The sequence below is a fragment of the Panicum virgatum genome, chromosome 9K (assembly GCF_016808335.1).
Source record: "Panicum virgatum strain AP13 chromosome 9K, P.virgatum_v5, whole genome shotgun sequence".
In the NCBI taxonomy this organism is placed as follows: domain Eukaryota; kingdom Viridiplantae; phylum Streptophyta; class Magnoliopsida; order Poales; family Poaceae; genus Panicum; species Panicum virgatum.
Window position 1 is genome coordinate 60316012 of NC_053144.1, and position 18521 is coordinate 60334532.

The window sequence follows — 18521 nt, forward strand, 5'->3', positions numbered from 1 at the left end:
GATTGGATTAAACATATGAGCTAGTTTATTGAGCTAGTTTAGGTCCAAAACATAAAATTTGAGGTGGAAGAGACTAGTGTGACAGGTTTGCTGGGGTCACACGAGTGAACAAATCGGCCCACATATTTAATCCAGTCAAATTTGTTCTAAAAAAATTCTTTTTGTTCTAGAATAATTTTTAATTGTCCAACAATACAAAAAAATTGTTCTGGAACAAAAAAATATTCCGGAATAAAAAAATTGTTCGGGAACAAAAAAAAGTAGTTATTGAACCTTGTGTGATGGTTTGACTGTCAGTCACCCGAACGACTTCTAATATTTGCGGGAAGTTCCCGGGTGCGTCAGAGAGGCTCGGAGCTAGGGATGCAAGTTCCACATTTTTTGGGTCATTGGGTCGACCCAAAACTTGATAAAATAAACTAGAGTGGCATGCTGTGTAATTAATTTGGGAGAGAAAATGAACTAACATGAGAAACTTAAAAACACCGATGAGTACCCACTTTCATCCCTACTTGGAGCCTAAAACAGATGGATCAGAGCGATCGCGATTAACGTAGAAAACGCGCAATGATTTTGATGGCCGCAACAGATATTCTTTAATCCTCGTTAATGTGACGATACAAATCTCTACGAAAAGTTGGGAATTGCATCTTGGCCCGTAGTTTCACGGGAACACAAAAAGTGTACCCAAAACTTATTTTCCACTGATGATTTTCAACAGAAGGCGTGATAAAAGTTGGGCGAAAATTGCATTTCAGCGGTGATTACTACCGCGTCGGAAGCCGAAACGAACTGCCTTCCCCTCCCGGTTCCCACCTCCCAGCGACGCCGCTACGACTCCCCGCACTAGTCCCTTGGCCTTCTGACTCAAGCTGGAGCGCCCCTTCGCCTTCCAGCAGATCTCGGCTCGCGCCTCCCACGCTAACAAGCACGAACGGAACACATACCTGGGAGCAGCAATGCCCGAAGCCAAGAAACGTCGGACGGGGGGTAAGCAGGAGAACGACGTCGAGGACGCCAAGGGCGCGGCGCTAGCCGTCGCCAGCGACGTGACAGCAAGCGCCATCGCGGCCTCCTACAACGACCAGATCCGCCCGCTCCTCGACGCCGTCGACCGGCTGCGCCACCTCAAGGTCTCCCAGGAGGGCATCCGGCCAGCTGCCCACCATCGTCGTCGTCGGCGACCAGTCCAGCGTGCTCGAGTTCCTGGCCGGCATCAGCCTGTCGCGCGGCCAGGGCATCTTCACGCGCGTGCCGCTCGTCATGCACCTACAGGACTATCTGAAAGCGATCGGGTGCTCTAGTCTAAGAGGGGGAAGGGGTGAATTAGATATTAATAAAATTTAGACCTATAGCTCCAACTAGTTTGCACAAAACTTAAACTAAAATATGCTATCTAGATGTGCAACTAGGTTGTTTTAGTGAAAAACCCCTATCCTAAAAGAGTTTAGCAACTTATAGCCTTTTCTATCAAGAAACTATTATATGAAAGTAAAGGCATACAAATTGTTAGTAGAAATGCGGAAGCTTAAAAAACGGGATAGGAGATAGCAAACTCTTGACGCGGGTGTTTATCCCGTGGTTCGGTTAGCCACAAAGGCACATCTACATCCACGTTGTTGTAGCACTCACTAAGAGTATTGCTACTCGGCCACCAAATCTCTTCTGTGAACATAATCACGGTCACCTTGGCCCCGGGTTCCACTAAGGAGTTTCTCCACAAAGTATGGGGGTCTCCACGTCCCCCGCACAATGTGTCGTCGCCGCTCCACACCAAGTCGGAGGGTCGATGACGTTGCCGGCGAGCTTCACGCTCCAAGGTGCCGACGCACCAAGCTCTTGTTTCGGTTCGCTAATGAACCACAGCACAAAGGCTTGAAGCCTTGCAATCTCACTCACTAAGAGATAATTCTTTACACAACACTCTCAAAGTGTGCTAAGGGCTAAGGATATGATCTTGATATTTTTCTATGGCTTGGAGATGATCTTGGGTGTGTGGGATGTCCAGCAACTCCAGCAATCTTCAAATGGCCGGGGTGAGGCGTATATATAGACCACCAAGTCTTGTAGCCGTTGCTCCAACAGTCAGCAGAAAATCTGATTATCACCGGAAGAACCGATGCCTCTGGCAGGGGTAGCGTCGGTTCATCCGGTCACTCTAAGACACGAAGTAGCCGTTGAACTTCTGACTGCTGCTATAGTGACCACCGGTTGAACCGATGCTTGCCCGTCGGTTCAACCGGTGCTGAAGACTTGGCTTTTGCGCAACTTGCATCGTCTCTGGAACACAGTACGCCCAAAGCACCTATGCCCCTTTTTGAACCGTCGGTTCATCCGGTGCCTATAAGCTGACTTGGCTTCGATTCCTTTCTGCACCAAAATTTCATGGCGTCGGTTCTTCCGACAACCATCGGATGCACCGATGCCCTTGGCGTCGGTTCTTCCGGTGCTACTGACCGAAGAGCTTTCAGGGTGCTGCCCGGAGACCCGCGAGGGGCGGCTCCCCCTCGACCCCCGTCCGCTAACCGGGTAGCGGAACTCCCGTAGGGGCGGCCCTTCGGGCCTAACTTTATCTATCTTCTCTTTGTCTTTGTCATCACTTAGACCTAAATGCCTGAGAATATCATCTTAACAATCATATTAGTCACATTGATTACGTTGTCATTCGATCACCAAAATCACTTGAAATGACATAAATAATGTCACCTTCGTTTCACTGCCCCTCCGCCGACTCCCCCAACCTCCAGCTCGAGTACAGCAGCCGCCGCGTGGTGGCCACCACCGAGGCCAAGGTCGCGGACGCCATCAACACCGCCATGGCGGAGATCGCCGGGAGCGGCAAGGGCATCTCCGACGCGCCCATCACTCTCGTCGTGCGCAAGCGAGGCGTCCCCGACCTCACGCTCGTCGACCTGCCCGGCATCACGCGCGTGCCCGTGCAGGGGCAGCCCGAGGACATCTACCACCAGGTGGCCAAGATCATCAAGGATTACATCGCCCCGAAAGAAAGCATCATCCTGAACGTGCTCTCTGCCACGGTGGACTTTCCGAAGTGCGAGTCCATCCGCATGTCGCAGCAAGTGGACCGCACCGGCGAGCGCACGCTGGCCGTGGTCACCAAGGTAGACAAGGCCCCCGAGGGCCTGCTCGAGAAGGTCACCATGGACGACGTGCACATCGGCCTCGGCTACGTCTGCGTCCGCAACCGCATTGGCGACGAGACGTACGACCAGGCCCGTGTCGAGGAGGAGCGTCTCTTCAAGTACCACCCCTTGCTCTCCAAGATCGACAAGTCCATGGTGGGCATCCCAGTCCTCGCGCAGCGGCTGATGCAGATTCAGGCGACCATCATTGCCAGGTGTCTCCCTGACATCGTCAAGCAGATTAACGATCGCCTCATCCGCAGCAGGACCGAGCTTGACCAGATGCCACCGGATCTCAATAACACCAGGGACGCGGTAAGAGTGTTCTTCCACATCGTCAAGAAGGTCTGCACTTCACTGGAGAAGATACTCGTTAGGGCCGAGTTTGATGAATACCCGGATGACTGCTACTTCCACGGCACGGCGCGCATCGCGGGGATGCTAAATCGATATGCAAAGAAGCTGCCGACGGAATGCCCGAAGCGCAGCGACGAGCTGTTCCTGATGGAGGAGATCCATGTTCTGGAGGAGACCATGGGCATCAGTCTCCCAAACTTCCTGCCAAGATCGGCGTTCCATGTCATGCTCAAGAAGAAAGTGGAGATGGTTGGCCAGATGCCACAAGATCTTGTCAACGATGTCTGGGAGTACGTCGTCGAGGACCTAGTGATGAAAATTTTGCTCCAGCACTCTGAAAACTTTCCACAGGTGCAGCCACCATGTCGTCTCGCCATCCAGAGTCTGATGGAGAAGGCCCGGGCACGCTCCGCTCAGCACGTCAAGGAGCTGATAGAGATTGGAGCTGGTGGCGGATTACACGGCGAACCCCGACTACATGAAGACTTGGGCAGCCGTAATGGAAGGTCAGAAGAAGTTCATGGAGTCCGTGGAGAACAATTCCAAGCCAACTAAGATTACCCTGGAAGGCTTTGGGGACGTGGACGTGTGCCATCTCAGGGTGCACGCGGACATAGCAGGGCAGGCGTTCGACTTGAGGGCGCGCCTGACCGCATACTGGAAGAGCATAGTGCTCAGGTTCGTTGACGGGTTGGCGCTGCATGTCGTCCGCGGCGTCAAGAGGCTCGTGGAGAACGATCTCGAGGAGGAGCTCGCCGACCAGCTCCTAGGCAACAACATGGCTGGGGTTGAGCGGATGCTCTCGCCGCTGCCGAGCACTGGAACCAAGCGCGATCGCCTCAAGAAGAGCATTGTCCTGCTTCAGCAATCCAAGGAGGTTGTGGCGAACATCTTGGACAGGATTAGCGCGGCAGATGAAGTCTAGCCTCTACTGAAGTCTAGCAATCCAAGGAGGCCTGTTCGGTTCGGCGGTGGGTTGGGGCTGGCGCTGGACTACTGAGTCTGCGGATGGGCCCAGCAGCTCCAGCCCAGCAGCTCTCCGCCCAGCCGAACAGGCTGTAGGAAGTCATTTTACTTGTGCGCGTGCCTGCTAGCTGTCTTTTGATGTGTATCTCTTTCACTATAAATCTTTTTATAGTGCTAGCTGGCGACCTGCTATTTGCAGTTAAGGTTTATGCATTTCCTATGAGCTGTTATAATGTTGTATGAACTTGAACTTTATCAAAGTTCTTGTTAGACCTACTGTTTAGTGTTATAATGCATTTACTACTAGTTGTTACTAGGTCCTGTTGCATCAGTATCCGTGACTTTGTCAACGTGCTTATTGGCAACCTGCTATTTCCTGGGCCTATGGCTTGGTATTTCCTTTTACCAGTTAAGTTTTGGTTTGTCAGTTCCCATGACTAACTTTAGGCAGACATTAACGGATATTCTCACTTCTCAGTCATGATTTCTCAAAAAACTTGGAACACAAGAAAAAAGAGAGATCTGGTTCAAGTCTTCCAGGATTTGTGATATTACTAGGATGGTCCTAATAAAACAATTTTCTCTGAATACCGCGGTTCGGGAAGTATGCTTAATTGCCCCACATTCACAAAGGTACTAGAAATGCCGTTAGTTTGCTAGGAAGACCCATCCATGATTACGAGCAAAAACCTGAGCTTAAGCAACTGGACCTGGTGCTGCGTTCCTCATCGAATTGCCCCTGAAATAATGGTAGCAACTTAATTTCAAAAAATAATGGTAGCAACATTGATCGCAGTCATCAGTGAGTGGGCATGCAGGGAAAGCTAACTTTTTTTGTTTTGCGATGAAAAAAAATGAATGGTTTGCAAGGAAAGCAAACTTGGCAGGTTCACGAGACAAACTTTCAAGTAACTGAGAGTGAAGCAATTCGTGAGCAACTTAAGCTTACCCTGTGATTAATATTTGCTCAAACAACTTCAATGTTAATACACTCTAGTCTCTAAGCAGATTCCTTGTATGGCTCCTTGGTTTTCTGACAGTGGTCCTACTGAATGCCCAACCAAATCATAGAGGGCATTGTTGAAATATACCTGGATGCCTCAGCAAATCATCAACATGAAAACATTTCAGAGTAAGGGATCAGAACCAAAGAAAAAGCTTAGAAAAATCAGATAGCTAACCATCCAATGATGCGCAAAGTCTGAAACCGAACCAGCAGGGCACTATTATGAACCACACACCCACTACTCCGCTAGTAGGGCATGTACAATGATGTAGACAGCTGCTGTCTGTAATTGTTTAGAACACCGCACATAGACAACTAAATAGACAGCTCATACAGTGGAACGTCTATTGATGTGTCTGTTAGCTATTTAATTTATGTACGGACACATAAAACACGGTGATCAAGTATGGAATTGATCTTTGTATACCTTGTTGTTGCATGTACCAAATAATGCTTTGTGGATCCAAATAAATCATACAAATCTTATAAGAAACATAAATATAATATTATATATATATATTTGGAATATGTGACTTATCTAATCTCTCATCCATTTAATTCAAACATGGATTCATGCATCATGATGATCAAGTGTGAACTAGATTTTTGCTATATTGTTGCTTTTTCTAGAGGAATCATATTATATGCTATTTGAGATAATACAGCAGAACTATAATGTTATTTTGTAAAATGGCTAGGGGCTCTATGATAAAAATGGATAGCAAATATCCACTGAAGGGCCCGTTCAGTTCCCAAAAATTTTCGTGCACTACAGTAATTTTGAACATTTGACCACTAATTAAAAGTATTAAATGTGGATAACTAACAAAACTCATTCCACAACCCCCGGGCAAAATCGCGAGACGAATCTAATGAACCTAATTATGCAATGATTAGACAATGTCGTGCTACAGTAATCAATCTCTAATGATGGATTAATTAGGCTTAATAGATTCGTCTCGCGATTTCCCGTCCATCCGTGTAATTAGATTTACAATTAAATCATGTTTAGTCCTCCTAATCTGTGGTTGAAAATTGCTACAGTCATTTCCCCAAAAAAATTTGGGAACTAAACGCGCCTGGCCTCTCATTTCTCTCTCTGTTGTTCTTGCGTTGACTCCACCTAACCACCTCCATGGCCGATCTCAATGTTCATCGGAGCACTGTTCATCGCAGAACACTGTAGCTCGGGACCGATGATCCCATACTGAAAATTTAGAACGGAGCAGACCAGCTTAAATAGCCGGTCACGAGAAGCTAATTAATTCCGGATCGATCCTTTTTGCGCGAAGCGAGGATGAAAATGCAAGAGGATTAATTAGTAGGTATGGTTTACTCAACTTGAAAAATAGATCTTAACCGTTATTCCGGGCCGGGTCCTTACACTCAAGGGGCAAGATGACATGCGGTTGACCAGCGTGATAGAGAGTGAGTGAGAGAGAGAACAGCAACATCGGGGGCGCCAGGCAGGGCTGTGCGGAGGCGCAGCCAGTTCGACGCAGCGACCAAGGTTGTGCGGCGGCGGCCAGCTCGACGCTATGGCCAGGACAAAGCTGTGTATGCGACGGCGAGGGTGAGGCTTCGGCGCGGCGGCAGGGGCAAGATTACACTGGCACCCCGCACCTACCTCCAGCACTTGATCCATCGAACCCGTCGGTGTGTCGAAACACATCGTACAACGGAGGAGCTACTGTCATTGTGGCATGGGAGCACGAGCCGGTGCCGTCGTCTGGCGAGACGACGGCACCGCGCGGTTCAGCCTCGCAAGTCGGGATTGACCGGATAAAGAAGCCGCATTGATGGGCGTTAAACATGCCCGTAGTAGCACACAACCTCTGCTGTGGTAATGAATTGCTCTAGTGTCTTTATTTTAGCAAGAAATTATCCGAGTGACAAGTCATAACTGAAGAGATCTACCAAAAAACACTAAAAACATTAGAAACAAGGTAAGAAAATTGGATTCTAACATCTCACATATCTCAGTCGAAACAAATGAACACAGGCTCTGAACCAACCGTTCAAGATCATTTCCCTATAATTTCCCAGCCTTATACAACACTAATTTCTAGTGTTCACGTTAATGGTCACATTAAATTATAGGTAAGTAGCAGATCACCTTTGACAAGCCAAAAAGGGCAACTGCCAACCATCTTCCTTCTTGTCCGTCGGTGGTGAGGAGCAAACACCTGAGCATAAGCTACTGATGCTGCATCCCTAAGCGAGTTGCCAGTGAAATAAAATAGCAACATTTAATTACAATCAGTCAGTCACCGGTGGGCGTGCGAGGGGAGCAAACTTTGAATTACTAGCTAAGAGAGAAGCAATGTGTATAACTTATACTTACTCTGTGACTAATATTTGCTCAAATGGGACTTCAGTGATTCAGTCATATCAATCCCAGTCAATGGGACTCCAAGTAGGTTCCTCTTGTGGCTCCTGATTTCCTGATAATGTCCTGAAAGTCTAACTGAACCACCGTGGACAATGTGGATAGCTTCAGTAAATTATCAGCCCGTAAACATTTCAGAGCAAGCGATTAGAGAAGGACAGCAAAGAAAAGCTCATAATGTAGCTAATAATCGCAATCCGACTATTTGCATATTGTCTAAATTTTTCTCAAATAACTTTATAATTTGAATCTCAGTTAATAGTCACGATTCGAATATTTACATATAAATATAAATAGTTTTAGATTAGATAACCTCTAATTTAAATTATTAATCGCGATCCAAATATTTACAAATAAATTCCCCTGTCGTTGGTTTGGATCGGTTCGCGTCAAATGGGCCAAACCTTTCACGGTTCTGGGTCCACGGCCCACGATCGTCGTGCCTTGCGGACCGGGCCCTCTTCTTCCTCCTCAAGGCGGCACCGGCAGAACACGGCCGCACCACCACGGCTCCCCGCCGATCCCCCACCCCCGCAGCGATGGCCTCCGAGCTCCCTCTCCCTCTCCTCGCACTCCTCTTCCTCGTACTCCTACCGCCGCTGTGCTCCTCGTGGCGGCCGGCCGACGACGACGACGCGTCCGTGTCGAGGTCGGTCTTCCCCATGGACGGGGACGTGGCGTGGGTGGTGCAGGTCAGCGACCTCCACATCAGCGCCTACATCCCTGAGCGTGCCGCTGACCTTGCGCTGCTCGGCACCGCCCTGCGCGCCATCCGGCCTCACCTTCTCCTCGTCACCGGTGACATCACTGGTGAGCCCGTGTGCTCTCATCTTTCTGGATCTGAATTTTGCGGTGTGCGGTGCTGCGGATTCTGTAACTTTTAATCAAATTACTCATTGTAGCGTCGTTCCATGTCCATGGATAGTACTAGGGAAATACAGGGCAATGCTTATAAGCTAATTCATTTCTGGCCTACGATAATTATTATATACAGGGAGCGATCACTTTGTTTGGCTATTGATACATGTGCAAATACTCAATTGAACAAAAACAGATGGGAGCTTGACTAGCCATGGTATGATCGTACCATGAACTGTCCTAGTTAGTTATTTATGATCACATTGCAATCTCTTCCTAACAGAATAAACTTTATATGCATGTAACCATCTAAATGTATGCCAAAAATACTATTCCTTGCTAGTGTAGTGAAAGTTCCATTAGTTTCTGGTGAGGAAATATTTTTCCAATTCAAGAAGTAAAATAAACAAAAAATATTTTAATATATCGAATCGGTATAGCATCCAGAAACTTAAAATACAAATTATAAACTTTGATGACTTGAGTTATTACTCCTGCGGCTTTTAAGAGAGCCAAGTCCAATTTGTTTCATGTCAAGTGCTAACAACCACATAAACCATACTGTTCTGATTTCGAGTGCAAATCATTACTGTTCCCACAGGATATCCACTAACAGAATAGAAGGCATTTATTGTACATTAGTATATAAGGAATGAAGGCAGGACTTTTGTGTATTGAACAAAATTTGGTTTTGATGACAAACTGAATATTGGAAATGGTATTACACTGTTTCCATATTGAAAGGTCTCTCTGCATACCTACATTTTTGTGGGTCCAGTCATGATAGAACTTTTTATATCACACACATTATAAGGTAATATGATAAGCACACACATTATTAATACAATTGACTGGTATTGCTTTTGTTGTAGTTTTATGGACCTTTCATTAGTATATTCTAACTTCATTTTTTTACTGTCATGTTAATAAGATGCTAAGAATCAGCAAAGAACTACTTCAAGACAGGATGAATATGAATGGGTTATCTACAAGAAAACCATTGATACAATTCTTGGAAGAGGCAGTATTGAAAAGAGCAGGATATTTGATATTAGAGGCAATCATGACACTTATGGAGTGCCCCATAGAGGAGGAGAATTGGACTTCTTCTCAACCTATAGTGTTAACTCACAGCTTAAGCGATTAAGCACCATCAGTAGTATATTGCTTCAGGTACGACTTATCCTGTGTCAGCTCTCACTGTCTGTCATCATTTAATTTATTCAATGTATGGGAAGCACCATTCTGAACTCAAATTCAGTGGGTATCAAATTTCAGCTAAACTTATTATCCTTTCCTGTGTCAAGGTGTAAATATTGAACGTTATTGACTAGTAAGCTGGCACTAATTAGTAAACTTTTAGCATCACCCTTTTGTGTACTAAATGTCCAATGCTATTTATAAAACATACTTTGGACTAGTTGTGCATATGTATTTTCATGATTTATGTTAATAATCCCTACAGTTTTGAAACTAAATTTTGTCCTAAAAGGCACTGTAGGGAGACAGAAGCTACCAATTTCTGGGTATTGATGATACAATGAGTGTTGGCATTCGTTTTCCTGCAAATCTTTTTGGTCATCCAACTGATAAAAGGATAGAAGCAGTAAATTCAGAGCTTAAATACTGGACCAATCATTCCAAAACTCCAGTTACGAAAGTTATTTTCGGACATTTCCCTATGTCATTCACTACATCATCTGAAAAAGGCCAGCGTTATGAAAGTGTGTTTGCAAGGCAGTCAATTTCAGCATACCTATGTGGCCATCTGCATGCAAAAGTTAGTAAGCAGCTTTGGAGGTATCATGAAGTGAGAACAACCGAAGGTCACAAGTCAAGCTTTTGGGAATGGGAACTTGGAGACTGGAAGGACTCCAGATTGATGAGGATTTTAGCAATAGATGGTGGTGCAGTCTCCTTCATAGATCACACATTGAAACAGGCACTCCAAACTTCCATCTTGGTCACATATCCAACAGATTCAAGAAGTATGAATATGTTGGAATCAGAAAAGTGGTCAATGAGAAATGATATAAATGTTCTTGTTTTCTCTCATCAAGTTATACGTAATGTGAGTGCTAGAGTCTTTGACTCTCATAGTGAGTTTAAGATTGTTGAGGAGATACCTCTGCAGCTTGTTGCCAGTTCTTCTGTTCACAGACCTTTGTTTCATGCCAAATGGAATGCTGAAAATTACAGAAGTCCATCCCCTACTCGATACTGGTTGCAAGTATTTGTTCTTGATTCTCATGGTGTAAAGATTTCAAGTGAGCAGAGACCATTTTCAGTTGAGGGTAAGATGGCAATTCCCACAAGCCCATGGCTCAACTATCTGGTTTTTGAAGTCCAGTGGGAAGACATGTATCAACTCCTTATGTGGAGTAATATGGCCTTCACCATTGTATTGTTATGCTCCCCGAAACTACTGTATCATTTTGTTAGTAGAAGTTCATCATATCAAAGGTGGTCTGTGTCAGTTCTGTCATCCCCTATCCAGCAGAGAAAAACTTCCTTTTGGCTCATCTGGTTTTTAATGGAGGGCACAAGGAGTAAGCCTTTCTGGTTGTGTCTAGTAATATATGTTCTCTGGCTTATTGAAATGCCATGGTTCTGGGGTCGTGCAACATCTGAAAATGGAGAAATTGCGCAAATGTACTTATCTGGATGGAGCATACCATTTTATGATGGGGGCTTAACAGGCAACAAACTGAGCAACCCAGATGTGCTTGTCATCACACTACCTTTCCTATATCTGGTGGTTGCCCCTGTAATAGTCCTTATATATGGCCTGTTTGCAGAAAAGTCTATTGCATATTTGCGGCGCAGCAGAAGAATAGAATACTCTGTTGACTTAGAAAATATGCATGCTGAGTCAGTACGCTTGCTGCCAGTTGCTCCAAGGGCTTTACTAATGAAATTCCCTGACAAGTTGGTGTCCATGACGATCCAGTTTTGTGGTAGCTGGACAAGGAGGGCTCTTCTACTTGCATGCTTGATCATTGCAGCGGTACATTTGAAGGTGCGTGTGTCTCTCCCTTGGTTTTTTTCCCCTAACAATACAGTTTTTCATGTATTGATAATAATGTAGATTTGTGTTTCTTGCAGCTTTGTTCAAAGCTAATGTCAGCTTATGGAACGGTACCAGTAGCCTTGTCTCCCCCACTAACGTGGATGCCACTGTTATTATTAGGTGCTGCTGCCTATTGTACAAACGTCCATGCAGATTAACTCCTAGGACTCAGAACTGTACATTCCTGAATGAACTTGTTCGCGTTTGGGGTACTTTCTGCTGCTGTATGTTAAATCCTGGTATGCGTTGCCCTTTAATGGTTACTGTATGTGTGCTCGCTTACCAAAGAAAAAGTAGAAACTGATTTTGGACTCTTAAGTTATGATTCATTTCAGTTAGAATGTGACACATCACAAATCAAGGATCATCTCCACGAGTCAAACTACTTGCGGAAAACAAAAGTAGAAACTAATGTTCCTTGACTCTCTTCTATGTTCTCCCTAAAGCTCTGTGTTCAATAGCTAATGAATGATGTTTGTGCAAACTACAAAGTAGAACATCTGTATGGGTGGACCAAGAAAGGGAGCAGTGGCTCCTCATCAAGTCTAATCCTGGTGGCAGTAATAGAGGAGATGGGGGCAGCAGCTGGGATGGAGGTGATGGGGCAAGGGTGATGGAAGGGGAAGATGGTGGGTAGGTATTTTCTGTGCCAAGAGTAGGCTATGATTATGAGGGAATTGCAATGGCTTGGCCCAAACTAAGGGGGTACTTGATGGAGGACTCCCTAGAGATCCAACTTTCAGAACGTAGAAATCAATTATACATCTGTTGTGGGGGACAGTTCAGATGAGCGTGGAAGTCGTGGATTTGGCATGGAAGAAATGTGAGGATTTTCTTGAACTAGAGACATAGTGGTGCAGGCGCTGGTGCAAATTGGCAAAGATCAGCTAGCTCTTTGGATGCCAGGTTGAGCCTCCAAATTCCAGTTAACATCACCATCTAGTTACCTTCCTTTTTTTCCCTTTCTTACTACGCCACTTGCACTTTGTGTATAACTTCTACGTAGTACACTCTTATCTATCAACATGGAACGGCAACCTGGTGCCTTCATGTACTAAGTACTCTAGCTGATTGGACCTTATTCAAGTCTGAGCCCGCTCAATCTAGACTCTAGAGTGGCAGGCACATATATTTTCAGCACAAGTCACTTAAGTGCATGCATTAGTTGATACTGCATCATATCTATAGTCAGATGAGATAAATCTGCCATACATCACTTTTTTCATTGCTAGGAAACCAAACCACCATGCACCTATAGTTTTAGTCATAGTCATTCTAGCATACTCGCCCCTTATTGACCAGAGCTGAAATCCAATGTCCCAGCAGAGCTGAGAGCGCACCCACGACCAGTCTCGCCATGTCATGGACCAGATGCTGCATCCTCACTTGTTGAACCACGGGTAGGCCACACCTGAAGCTCTTTATCCATTGAACCTGACATTGTAGTCTTCGCCTGTGGTTCCTTGGCCTTTCCATAGAGGTATATATAAAGGCCACCCAAAACCAGGCAACTGCCCAACAAGCTGTTAAAAAACAGTAACATGTATCGGTGATGGCATAAAAACAATTGAGTAGAGATATTCATATGTGCATTTCTTCAATGTTTTCAACCCCAAACCCCATATGTGCATTTCTCCCCTTTCCCTGTTTGACATTGTAATCAACAGAAGAAAGTACAATTCTTTTTTAAAGCAAAGTTCAAGTATTAAACAAAATGACCTCAATGCAAAGTTCAAGTATTAAACAAAATGATCTCATTAACACATGATTAGCAGAAAAGATTACTTCCGATTATGATTCTGGTATGCTGGTAGACATGGCTCAAAAGGAAAGAGAGACTTTTTCGAGTTTTAGGCAACTGAAAGTCTTTCAGCAAGTCGATGGCACTTGAATGTGATGCAGAGTGAGTATGGCACATTGACAAGGCATCATCATCCATTAGGATTAGGTCCATTTCCATATCTAGTTATGGTGGCTTATGCTAACAATCCCTTTTGCACCTTTCTGAAACCAGTTATGCTTCTTGGACTCCTAATATAACTAGACAGGTTGGCGCGCGATGCGCGCCTGTACAAAAAAATTATTTAAAATAATTAAAAGAAGAAACATTATATAGTGAAAAAAGTTGTATGAAAATTAAAATTCAATTATTTGGATGTGAATATTTGTTGGGATTTGTACGTTACATTAGAATGGTTCAAGGCTTTTGGTAATTTTTTAAATATGTATTAAAGTTTATGATTAATAGTATTTGTGTGAGTGTAGTTGTGAACAGTATGTGGGTCATTGTAAATAGTACCGTGCGATTCGTGTTATGAATTATGAAAACCAATTATTAGAAGGAAATAGGTTTATTTATGTTAGATTAAACTGGTTCATAATTTTAATAACTCTTATAAATATATTTTTAGTTTACGGTTGTGAGGTGTGGGAAAAAATTAAAATGGTGTTGCATATGACTTTTTGTATATCAATTATTAGTATAAGAAAAGAGAAAAATAAAAAAAAATGAAGAAGAGTAATGTAGAAAGAGAAGGAAGCATTGAATTAAATTTAAAAATTACGTGGATCCCACGTGGGTCCCACCTGAATAGTATGTGGGTCCCATGTGGGTCCCACCTAAATAGTACATGGGACCCGCATGGGCAGTATGCGGGCCCCACGTGGGACCCGCGTGAACAGTGCACGGGGCCCGCGTGGGACCTGCGTGAACAGTGCACAGGGCCCACGTGGGGCCAGAACTCACGGGAGGCCAGCAATTCTTGGCCCGATAGTATAGTACTCAATGAATATGAAATATCAATTATTATTTTAAAATATCCTTAAGAAATTTATAGAAAAACTTATATAGGGTTTTCTAAACTATGTACGTAATCAAATTGGAGATGATGTAATTTCAACAAAAATATCACATCTCTGCTACCTTTTAGTAAGAAATCTACTGGAGCCTGAGCAAAGCTATAAACAGGGCAACTTAAAGGAACTGGTATGTGATTGTTTAATTACCTCCCAATAGTGAGGCTCTCTCCAAGTAATAGTGTTCCTAGAATTATGATGAACACTGCAGATAATGTGCTGAACATCGGTGGGTAAACTGGGCCTCGTTTTTCCACCGCATACAGATTCAGCCAGTACTTGGCTGCTGTGCCAAGTGCAGCCTGCCAGTTACAAATGAAGTAAACTGTTAGATTTAAAATTTCTAGAAGCAAGTGTTTTGAATATTTTAAGTCATCAATGGTATTCTTTGATAACTCTCAGCCATGGGAAATCCTCAGGAGTTCCAGACATTTGAACTGTTAGCATTTACTCCCATAGATTCTTCTAGCCTCAGTAAATGCTGAATTCCCCAGTTAATACTCATGTGACAGCATTTTGTGTACAAGTCTTTTGAAACTTTTTTTGTTTGAAAAAAGGAAGTCTTTTAAAACTAATAATAGTATGATGGAAGTAGTGTGGACTATGGAGGTATCACGCAAGCGTTGCTTGATTTTGCATGGCAAAATAATAGGTTGTGCCATGAATCCATGATAAAGATCACGTAGATGTAAACAAATATGTGGAAAATCATGGCATTTTATATGATCAAAGTATTCCTCACAATATTTATTTGCTGGAAAAATATAAAATTGTATACATTATGAAAGGACTTACTGAGTAGACGATGGTGAGTAGTTGAATATTCCATCCTATTTGCCAGGCAAGTTTGTCCCTTCTCATGATTATTCCTATGGCAAATGTTTGCAGACCACCGAAAAAACAAGTTACCACTGAAGACCAATGTTTCCATGGGTATACGCCTAGAACTTTCACCTAAAATATTATATTTATGCGTCATTACCAGCCAAATCTCAAAGGTAAATTGCAGACACAAGAAGAATTAGAATAAACACTAGTATTATGGTAAGCGTGCTAATGAAAAAAAATATAGAAGGTGAGTGGCGTGAGCCTTCGTTCAGAAAATGCCCAGCTACAGTGAAACGTACCTGTATGGGGTACCAACATGCATAGCTTATGCAATTACCCAACAAAAGCAAGGTGCCCCTCAAATGGTGTGGACTAGCAGCTCCATTGGAATCCTTATGGCCCGCTCTTACAACTGCACGTCCGAGCAGCAGAACTTTTCCTTTGTAGAGACTTATCAGCAGAGCCCCGCCAAAGCAAACCAATACTCCAGTCACCTTTGAACTGCCCTCTTTGGAGCTGAGGCGCAGTTTCTCCATGCTGCAGAAGGTACATACATACTGATGAAAATTCACCAACTTCAGCAGGGATGCATATCTAGATTCTTAAGATGGTATAATTTCAACTCAACAAGAATGATTATTAGGGAAGAAACATGCGCAAATAGAGGTTATAAGTTGTAAGATACAGTATATATGGAGACCACAGATATCATTGGCTGAAACAACATGGCAAATTTGTTAAAATTCAAGGATCATTTAACCTTGAAATACCAATTCGTAACTGCATGCGAGAAAACCTACAATCTCACCCATTATTGAAAAGGAAAAAAATAGAAATAACACCTTAGCATTTACATCGTCTAATGCAGCATCTATGTACTTAATAGCCACATCACATCACACTAATTTTTCACATCAAGCGTTTTATATCAGAAGAGAATGGTGTTTACCCAAGCAGTATGGACAGGACAAAAGTGACGAGCGGAGTCAAACTAGCGAAGATCACAGCGTAGGAGGCGGCTGTGTCCCTTAGCCCGTAGTAATACAGTGACATAGGCGATGAATATCTGATAAATTACAGATATGACTGTCAATATACACCATAACCATCACTGCTTCTGAATCATTTACACACAAAATTTTTCCTTGAGAAAAAATTAGTTAAGGTTAAAAAAAATAAAAAACATAAAACATAGTAGTAGACAATGTGTGGTTGAGTTGTTTAGAGGTCTCATGCCGTGAGAGTGAAATCCATATTTGAGTGTTCGTTTTGTAGTGAAACTTTGCAGTAAGTGGCTCCCGTTCCCAAGATGCCTGGGAGTATAGGTTCAATAAATCCGGGCACAGATTTTTAAGGGGGTATATGGTAGAGGCGTATAGAGCTGTCACAAAATTTTCTGACATTAACGTAATACTAGAAAGGTTCAGTACTAGCAGTACTCTCATCTAGATGCAAGCTCTGGTGAACGATGGAGACTGAATCCAGGGAACTAGCTAGCACGTTGCAAGTTTCATCACGCTATTTACTTGTCGTGGCTCGTTGGCCCTAGTTCGTCGTCGGATCGAGAGGCATAGGCACCTCTAGCTCGGTCGTCCGCGTAGGAAGGGCGCCGCTTAGCAGCCGATGAAATCACTCTGAAGAAGACGACGGCTAACAGGGAGAAGAAGCGACAAGACAGTATGCAGAAAGGCAAAGGGCATGGAAGCCGAGAATGACGAGGGTTATCTTTCCTTGTATGTACTGTTGAGACCATGAAACTAAACATGACTATATATATTTATCGTTAATTACTCCATCGATATATGGCGAAGAACATGGAGATTTAATTTTATATTGTCTCGGTGAACAAATTAAAATATATGTTCCGTATGCCGTGTATTTTATAACGGAGGGAGTATGTGCGGAGGAATTTAGAAAAATCGATTTCATAATATTGCTAGCGCAAATGTCCATAGGATAGTTCATCAGATATTCAGATACCCGGCAAGTGCATTCAGGAAGAGCCATCCAAGAGCCCTCTTGTCCAGGTGCTTCCACTTCCCACTGCAGAAATGGGATTTATTGGAGTCAATCGTAACATGCAAAGTACTAGTTTGCTTCAATTCCATGAAAGATAAATAATGATCGGACCTCTCGAAGAACAGGGCAAACGGCAGGGTGAAGACGGCGCCTAAAATGCTGCGGTAAAAGAGCAACGAGAAGACGAACGTGCCCCAGTCGATGGCAACCTTGCTTAGCAGTATAGTCCCCGTGTTGAAGACCTCGGAAATGACCACGCACAGAGCTGGCTTCCATCCTCCTGCTCCATCGGCCATTTCAAGCACACCATTAGAAATACTCCGGCATTCTTGGAATGTCGCGTGATCTCATAAAAAATCAGTAACATCAGGGAATCGAAACTTCGAAGAATCCCCTAAAACAAACATAGATGATGAAGGACATCCATCAATCAAGAACCCGAGCCACCGAACACCGTCTTACTAGATCGTCCTATCTCTAGAACCTTCTGGATTTTTTTCATGGTGTACTGCGTGTCGACATATTTGGTTCGGAAACACGGCCGGCAAAAGAGACGGGAACGTGGTTTGCGGCTTGCCTAGTTGCAGTTGTACATACGGCACGTACCGGAGTTAGCAGCAGGGCTCTCCGGCGGCGGCCGGGTCGCCTGAGCGGCGAGCTCCTCGTCGTCGGGGCCCGGCATGCTGCGTCGCCCGTCGGCGAGAGATCGCTCGCGGCGCGTCGGACAGGAGGTGGGGAATGCCGTGTGTGCAGAGACGGGGGCTAGCTGCGCTCTGCGTTCTGGGTAGTAGACGGGCGGACGGGGAAGAGCGAGATCGAGGTTATATACCCGAGCAGAGAATACCAGCACGGCAACGCCCACCAGGGAAGGACCTTATGAATTATTCTGAATTAATCAGAATGGCGTGTTCTGAACTGGAGTTCAGCGAATTCAAAGGTTCAATTTGGAATTTGCAACCAGGCTCGTCATTTTAATTTTAATCCTCTCGCCAGCTGGTCCTGATCCAAGTTTATTTGTACTCCGCGTGC

At 44.3% G+C, this 18521-nt stretch overlaps 2 protein-coding genes and 1 pseudogene across 3 annotated transcripts; 2 read left to right on the forward strand and 1 right to left on the reverse strand.

Annotated features, from left to right (window-relative positions):
• Nucleotides 1–959: 959 nt before the first annotated feature.
• On the forward strand, nt 960–4482 carry LOC120648191 (annotated as a pseudogene).
• Nucleotides 4483–8252: 3770 nt separating this feature from the next.
• Nucleotides 8253–12215, forward strand: LOC120652948 (putative metallophosphoesterase At3g03305). 2 transcript variants are annotated; one of them, XR_005666694.1, is made up of 5 exons: nt 8286–8671; nt 9651–9892; nt 10221–11738; nt 11825–12028; nt 12125–12215. XR_005666694.1 is itself a non-coding variant. In XM_039930911.1 (4 exons), the coding sequence occupies exons 1-4, from the start codon at nt 8401–8403 to the stop codon at nt 11945–11947; spliced, it is 2154 nt and encodes a 717-aa protein (XP_039786845.1). In that variant the 5' UTR covers nt 8253–8400; the 3' UTR covers nt 11948–12214. The 2 variants fall into 2 exon arrangements, 1 of the variants encoding a protein (XP_039786845.1); XM_039930911.1 differs by having other exon boundaries at nt 8253–8671; nt 11825–12214.
• A 934-nt stretch (nt 12216–13149) lies between these two features.
• LOC120648193 (WAT1-related protein At5g64700-like) lies at nt 13150–18174 on the reverse strand. The gene is made up of 8 exons (XM_039924928.1): nt 18099–18174; nt 17604–17772; nt 17454–17516; nt 16423–16539; nt 15773–16010; nt 15441–15599; nt 14796–14947; nt 13150–13312 (listed from the first exon to the last, which is right to left on the reverse strand). Exons 1-8 carry the CDS (start codon nt 18172–18174, stop codon nt 13150–13152), a joined length of 1137 nt encoding a protein of 378 aa, XP_039780862.1.
• Between the last annotated feature and the right edge of the window lie 347 nt (nt 18175–18521).

Bases quoted from the DNA above. Each gene is read 5' to 3' on its own strand.
- LOC120648193 (XM_039924928.1), bottom strand. From the start codon at position 18,174: ATGCCGGGCCCCGACGACGAGGAGCTCGCCGCTCAGGCGACCCGGCCG. The intron at 16,011-16,422 runs GTAAACACCATT...TACCTTCTGCAG, and splicing joins GTCCTGTCCATACTGCTTGG to CATGGAGAAACTGCGCCTCA. The intron at 13,313-14,795 runs GTAATTAAACAA...GTTTTTTAACAG, and splicing joins GAGAGCCTCACTATTGGGAG to CTTGTTGGGCAGTTGCCTGG.
- LOC120652948 (XM_039930911.1), top strand. From the start codon at position 8,401: ATGGCCTCCGAGCTCCCTCTCCCTCTCCTCGCACTCCTCTTCCTCGTA. The intron at 8,672-9,650 runs GTGAGCCCGTGT...CATGTTAATAAG, and splicing joins CGTCACCGGTGACATCACTG to ATGCTAAGAATCAGCAAAGA. The intron at 9,893-10,220 runs GTACGACTTATC...AAGGCACTGTAG, and splicing joins TCAGTAGTATATTGCTTCAG to GGAGACAGAAGCTACCAATT.